Source organism: Cheilinus undulatus, linkage group 5, assembly GCF_018320785.1.
Source record: "Cheilinus undulatus linkage group 5, ASM1832078v1, whole genome shotgun sequence".
NCBI lineage: Eukaryota > Metazoa > Chordata > Actinopteri > Labriformes > Labridae > Cheilinus > Cheilinus undulatus.
Genome location: NC_054869.1, coordinates 17,536,668 through 17,544,215, shown reverse-complemented (window position 1 = coordinate 17,544,215; position 7,548 = coordinate 17,536,668). Strand labels below are relative to the sequence as shown.

General features: G+C 38.8%; 1 protein-coding gene across 1 annotated transcript; it reads left to right on the top strand.

Moving 5' to 3' along the window:
• The first annotated feature begins 1,383 nt into the window (after nt 1-1,383).
• ela3l (elastase 3 like) lies at nt 1,384-5,881 on the top strand. Its single transcript, XM_041786548.1, has 8 exons — nt 1,384-1,453; nt 1,614-1,702; nt 1,884-1,981; nt 2,260-2,388; nt 2,798-2,934; nt 3,283-3,428; nt 5,590-5,742; nt 5,829-5,881. Exons 1-8 carry the CDS (start codon nt 1,414-1,416, stop codon nt 5,844-5,846), a joined length of 810 nt encoding a protein of 269 aa, XP_041642482.1. The 5' UTR covers nt 1,384-1,413; the 3' UTR covers nt 5,847-5,881.
• Nucleotides 5,882-7,548: the final 1,667 nt, after the last annotated feature.

The following is a 7,548-nucleotide window of genomic DNA, read 5'->3' as shown; positions in this document are numbered from 1 at the left end:
GAACTAAACTGACATTTTATTTCAAATTATACTATGGAAAGTCACTGAACTCTGTAGCTCCTAAGACAGCTTTTTCCAATGTGAGAGTCTTGTGATGGCGGCTGAATCTTACCTTGATAGCGGTTGTGGTTAAAGAATTACTCCTGTAGAATTTCATTTGTGTTTTTGCTTCAACTCTGGACTCTTTCACTGTCTTTGAAGGAAATATTTGTAACTTTGGAAAAATCACCCTCCAGATTTTCCAGTGTAAGCCCACTGTGTGAATATGACATCAGAGTGCCCTGTGAAGTCACCTGATGATTTTTCTTTTCAACTCCTACAATACTTAATGATACAGAAAAAATGTTTTCCAAAGGGGTCAAACAGGTCAGAGATCAAGCTTCTGTTGAAACCTAAAACATTCTTGACCTTACTGACCTTATTCTGTCTGAGCCTATAGACTTCTCTCACAAAGAAAAGCCTGCTGTGTTCATCTGACTCTACTTGTTTACTGAACCGTAACTTTCAACCTTTATTGTGCCAGGTATTATTACCACAGTAGTTTGTGACAGATTTACGATGTCTGCATGCCAAGTCACCTCGGGTCTGTACACTCTGGCATTTACACACCTCTGGAGCTGTTCCTGTGTCCTCCAGGCCTCATAACATATTTATTCAAGACATTACAGAAACCTCATGCTACACTGGATCTGGGAAATGCACTGCATAGAATAATATCAGAAAAAAGTTTGAATGAGAAGCATGTTGAGTGATGATACATATGGACTTACAATATGGCATATGCTCCTGGCTCTGCAGAATTCACTTCACGACTTTGTTTCCTGTAAGATGTCAGGAAGATTGTAGTGTAGCTGTCGATATTTTCTGCACCAGTGGCGCCATCTGCTTCTCATTGTCCTTGTTATTTGTCACAGAAAGGTGTCTGAGTTTTTGTTTTTTGTTTTACACTTCCGAGAAAACAGGCCAGTAGCAGTGATCCAGATGTTTCCTTCTCATGCTGTTATGCAAGCGTTAAATCCAGGTTTCAGAGAGGGTTTTTGGGAGGTGGGAAGAAGAGGGTTTTTATCTTTTAAAAACAAACAAAACAGAGGTGATGTGAAGGATGTCTGGTAATTGTCTCCCTATGACAAAGAGACATCATGTATGCATGCAGTCACCAATAAACTCATTCACTTCTTACTGATATTCCAGCTCTTTCTGAAGGTTATGGGAAATGTTCCAGAGAGTACACCTGTGTGATTTGTTTGCCGTCCTTTAGCTGTGACCCTCATTTCCACTGGCCCGTCCTTGTCCCTTGCTGCCAAGACAAGCCAATGGGAGAGTGTATTACTGGGATCGGAGCGGGTGTTGCCTGTGGTGGAAAGTTTAAAAGAGTGTGTGTCCTGCTGTCCCTCAGCAGAAGCATCCATCAACATGATCCCCATTGTGCTGGCCTCAGTGTTCATTGCTAGCGGTAAGAACATCTGGCACTCTCTAATTCTGGGGGTAACTGTTTGAAAGTTTGTGTGAGTGGCTCTGGCTCTGTGCTTCTGATTTTGGTCTAAAAATACTTCCCTGCTCTCAAATATTACATGACTTGTCACTATCTCCATGTCCGTCTCCACCTTGTCCAGCCCTCGGGTGCGGCACCCCACCAATCGAGCCCCTTACTTCCCGTGTGGTCAACGGAGAGGATGCCACACCCCACAGCTGGCCCTGGCAGGTATGCTAATATCTACACATCTGTCCATGTTTTTATACTTGCTGGCAAACCTTATGCGTCAAGCATCTGTTTATTAGATTGTAGCCCCGGATCTTTGATTAAATGTTTTCTTTCAAATTAAATCAGCAAACTGTGGCTTCAAAACATTTTATATACCTTGTGTTATCCTATTTGTGTCCAGATCTCTCTGCAGTATGAGAGAGATGGTGAATGGAGGCACACTTGCGGGGGATCTCTGATCGCTGCCAACTGGGTCATGACTGCTGCTCACTGCATCAAGTACGGGCAGAAGAGGATACAAGACACAGACACTGAACTATGACTATACTGTGCTCATACTACACCATCCTAGGGCCCTAAATGCTATACAACCCTTAGAAATAAAAGGAATAAGGAAAGAATTCATCCCTACCTATGAGATAAAAACACTCAAGGTCATCTGGGCTGATTTTGCCACCTCATTTAAACACCAAATTGACCTCATCAAATATTTAAACTGTGCTCCAAATCTTCTATCAGCTTTAATATGAGCCTGATGTGTTCCTTCTCCCTCCCAGCTCCCAGCTCTCCTACAGGGTGTTTGTGGGCAAACACAACCTGGTGGAAGAGGAGGCTGGCTCCAAGGCGATCCTGCCTGAGAAGATTATTGTGCATGAGAAATGGAACCCCATCTTTGTGGCCTTCGGGTAAGACCAACTCCAGCTTACACTACAAAGAGCAGTGCTCTGACATACAGTATATCATCATAATGTCATCTGCTCTGGGTCCAGGTGAAAAAGTGTGGTCTGAATTCCATTTGTTCACTGTGGTCCGGCTTTTACTTTCCCTTTGACACAAGATTTCCATCTCCATAGATCTTGTATTTTTCTGAAGCCAAACAAAGACGACATAAATAATGCTATTACTGTGCTGCTCCGTTAAAAGGGCACCTGGACTTTTTCCAAAGAGGAAAATTAGATAAAATTGCAAAAATACTGATTCTACTTGTTCTAATTATCTTACCTTGCTTTCTCTCTCCCCCTTTTTGGCTCTGGAAAAGCTTTTAAATTGCTTGTCATTCTCCTCTAAGACTTTCTTTCTGTGCTTGTCTTGCAGTTATGATATTGCCATGATCAAGCTGTCAGAGCCTGTGACTTTGAGTGACCAGGTGCAGTTGGGCTGTGTTCCCGCTGCTGGCACTCTGCTGTCCAACCAGTACCCCTGCTACATCACTGGATGGGGCAGGCTTTACAGTAAGTCTCTCTCTGTACGATGTGCTCATTTCTTTTTTGAGAGTAGCGTCTTTGAAATGTCGACATGAGTCTCCCCTTTAGGGTGTTCAGCTGGTTTGTTGTGTTTAAAGCAGCTGTGTGTGTGATTGGGGTTACCCAGAAAAACCTCCAAAGTTTGGATGAAAATCTCATGCATGAGGTTTTCTCTGAAACTTTTTTTTTTTTTTAAGGAGGGAGGGGATTACTCCTAAATTGAAAAATTTGGGCAGTACTGTGAATTTGGCGCTATAGGGGAAATGCTGTGGAGCAGAGTTGACAGACTGCTTGTGTATGTGCACGATGGTAATAGACTCTGCCTGTACGTTTTAGCCGGAGGCCCCATTGCTGATAAGCTGCAGCAGGCTTTGATGCCTGTGGCTGACCACACCACCTGCTCCCAGCCTGACTGGTGGGGCATCGCTGTCAGGACCACCATGGTTTGTGCCGGCGGGGATGGAGTGGTTGGTGGATGCAATGTAAGTTTGTACTTTGTATGTGTGTGTTTGTATATGACGAGATTTTTTTAAACCTGTTTTCTCTGCTTTTGTAATAATTTGTCTGCAGTAGGGATGCACCAACATGTTGATTTAACATCAGTACTGGCCAAAGTAGGAAGGAATAGATACCAGAAGCCAGTCTTTATCTGTTGAGTCAAATCAATTTAATGCTGGCAATAATCTTTTTTAAAATGTATTTTGTCTTTTTGTCATTGGGGTTTCTTACTAGTATTTTTACTAGTTTTATGCAGTCCTGTGTAATACAGGGCATTTGTGTTTTTAACTGGTGTGTGTTTCTTTGTTGTATGCTACTCTGGATTGTTGTTACTTTTTGTGCTGATTTATTGCTGTGATGGCAGCTGTATAGGTGCAGCAATTGGAGTCCAAGACAATTTTCCCCAAGAAAACAAAGTTTATGGTATTGTATCACATCATATCGTATTGCATCAAATTGAATCGAACCGAATCGTTTCGAAACGTATCGAACAGTACCGTATCTCATTGCATCACATCATATCGTACAGCATCACATCGAGCTGTATCCTGTCTTATCCTACTGCATCGCATTGCATCATATCGTACCATTTAACATCACATCGTTTCATGTTGTGTCCTAACGTATCGCATCTTATCAAATTGTATCATATTGCATTGTAGTGTGTCACATCTTATCATATAGCATTGTATGGTGTCGTATCGTATTTTTATTGTATCGCATCGTATTTATATTGTATCGTATTGTATTAAAATTTATCAAATCGTATTGTATCGTATCTTATCATACCAGGACATTGGCGAGATATCAAGCCATATCAGAATAATAATACCTTATCATATAAGGTTAAAAAAGTGTATCATACTGTTTTGTATCCTATCCTATCAGGACAAAAAGATATATAATGGGGTGTATTGGATCATATCCTATCCGATCATAATCAACTGTATCAAGATAATAAAGTGTATCGTATTGTGTAATATCACATTAGGACAAATAAAGTATAATAATGTGTATCATATCATGTCATAACAATAAAGTGTATCAAATCATATCACACCGTATTGCATCAAATCACGCCGTATCATGTCATTGTCTCATATCAAAGGACAAAAAAAAGTATCATTATGTATTGTTTTTTATATCATCAGAACTATTAAATGTATTGCGTCGTATCAGGACAAAAGATTGTATCATATCATATCATAATCTATCGCGTCATAATATATTGTATCATATCACATTAGGACAAAAAAGTGTATCATACCATATTGCATTGTACCGTATCAGAACAATCAAATGTATTATATCAGGACAATAACGTGTATGTTATCATATCGTATTATATCATATCATATTAGACTGTATAATGTTATACAGTATTGTATTATATCAAATCATATTGCATTGTATCATATATTATATTGCATTTGGATAAAAAAAAGTGCATCATAATATATGTTATTGTATCATGTCAGGACAATAGAGTGAATTGTACCATATGGTATCATATCGTATCAAACTATTTAATATCATATGCTATTGTTCCTGTCGTAACGTATAATATCACATATTGTGTCATATAACATTAGGACAAAAAAGTGTATCATAATGTATTGTACTGTATCTTTTCAGAACAATTAGATGTATCATATCAGGACAATAGAGTGTATTGTAACATAATGTATCAGATTGTATTTTATCATATTATATCATATGGTGTGGTTTTATACCGTGTCATATCATATTGCATTAGGACAAAAAACTGTATCATAACCTGTTGTATTGTATGATATCAGAGCAATTAGATCTTGTATCGTATTGTTTCAGGACAATAGAGTGTGTGGTATCATAACGCATCGTATTATATCATATCTTATCATATCATGATGTATTGTTTTATGGTGAAAATCGTTTCATAATGTATTGTTTTTTTAATCATATCAGAGCAATAATAATAAGATCACGTTTAAATGTAAATGTCAAAGAAGATGATGTGCTCCTTTGTTTCATAGCTGCCAGGGAACATTCTTGTTGAAACAATGACCTTGATTGAGATTCTCATGGTTGTACCCCACCAGTCTACCAGTATTTCCACTAAATAATTAAAAAATATAATCCTTCCTCCTTTCTCTTTGTGCCCAGGGCGACTCTGGTGGCCCTCTGAACTGTAAGAACTTTGAGGGTGTCTGGGAGGTCCATGGCATCGCCAGCTTTGTCTCTGGCCTTGGCTGCAACTTCATTAAGAAACCAACCGTCTTCACCAGGGTGTCTGCCTACAACGACTGGATTGACCAGGTAAAGAAGACGCATAAAGATTTAATAACCTATGAGTAAATGCTGATTTATGCTTTGGCTAATGGCTGCATATTTTGTGTTTTCAGGTTATGATGAACAACTAAAGATGAAGACATATCAATAAAGAACGTCTAGATTACTGCATTTGTCTTGAGTGATTGTGTGTACAGAAAACTAGCAGATTAAGAGTGATTTATAAGCATTAGCATGCTAAATCCACAGATTATTAACTCCTCTGTGAGGCTGTCCAGAGTCAAAACAATGTCAACAAATGTCCAGCAGGTGTCCTCATATGCTCATAATAAGGATTGTTTTGACAGCTTTCCAAAGCAGGATGTTGTGCAGAATGACCAATGTATTTACTTGTAAACAGCACCAACAAATGATTGGTATACACTGCACATACAGCAGCAAAGAGTCTATCCACACTATAGTGGCTGCATATTAGATGATTAGACTAAATGGTGTATCTACCATTATGAAATAGACCCTTTATATAAAATATGAATCTAATATCCCTGCTTGAAACTGACCCGATTTGTACCCCTGCCCTCCCTGCAGGAGGCCTTTATGAGCACCATAATACTCATCAGGGGAGTCTGTCTGTGCTCGTGATAACAGCGCTCTGAAAATGAGGAGGGCTACAATGGCAAAGTCTAGATTAACACTTCTCTCTTTTTTCCACTCACAGGGATGAGATGAGGATGAGAGGGTGGGGAAGCATGGGGAGGGGGTTGGAATTAGGAAAGAAATTAAATTGCTTCACTCTTCTTTCTTTTTTATCTCCTCTTTCTCCTTTTCTCTCTGTGGCATTTGAACACGCTGACACACACTCAGACAAGTTTTGTCAGGCTAATGAAGGTGTGTGAGCGTCCTTACAGACATCAGAGGCAGTGATCAGGCATGACACGTCCTGCAAATACAAGTTATAATGACTCCAAGCGTGTGTGTGTGGGGGGGGGGGCAGCTCCTATGTGTGTCTGTATATACAGAGCAGGCTAAAGGAGAGGTAATTCTCTCCGGCTATATTTGAGTTAATTTCTCTCATATAATGAATCACACTTACGGAGCAGCTTCCTCTTGAGAATCAGTGATCAGTGATAACCATCTCATCTAAGCTCTTATGCAGGCTGCAGCCCAAGAGCTGCTCCCTCTCTAATCCAGTCTCATCCATATTTTGGATCAAAATTAAAGTATCCACAAACACTATTGAAGTGAATCCATATGAATAAATCCATTGGTGTTTTTTCAAGCACTTTGATTTGTTACAGCAAACATTACTGATAATCTTAAACCAAATAAGGGATGCATTTGTACTGAATGCAGTAATCTATAAAACATTACAAAATGTCTTTGTATAAAAGTAAACAAAACACTCAAATTATCTGATAATATCACAACATTATCCAACCCCCAAAGAAGTATGGAAGCCCTAAAAGGACATTCAGATCTTGACTTATTTACATAGCTATTTTGAGATAACAATGCTGGTTTTCCCTTGGTCACAAATTAATTTTTTGCCATCTTAAGATCTTGAGATCACATAATTTTCACAGGAATCTTTATCTTTATCTCAAGACCGCAACAGCAAAAATAAATATAAACTCTGAAAAATAAATTGACTTGATTTGCGATTATGGAAAGTAGTAAAATTAAATTTATTGAGTATGTCCCGTTAAGGCCTCTGTAGGGGAGAATAAAACAAAACATTTTTTACTTGGGTGGTTGCATTTCTAATTCCAGTTATAGAACTTAAATAAGAAATATTTCATACAGATTAGGTTGTTATGGAACAATGCATCCATC

Coding starts and splice junctions, on each gene's coding strand:
- ela3l (XM_041786548.1), top strand. CDS start 1,414: ATGATCCCCATTGTGCTGGCCTCAGTGTTCATTGCTAGCG. Junction 1,982..2,259: donor ACTGCTGCTCACTGCATCAA/GTACGGGCAGAA, acceptor TCTCCCTCCCAG/CTCCCAGCTCTCCTACAGGG. Junction 3,429..5,589: donor GAGTGGTTGGTGGATGCAAT/GTAAGTTTGTAC, acceptor CTTTGTGCCCAG/GGCGACTCTGGTGGCCCTCT.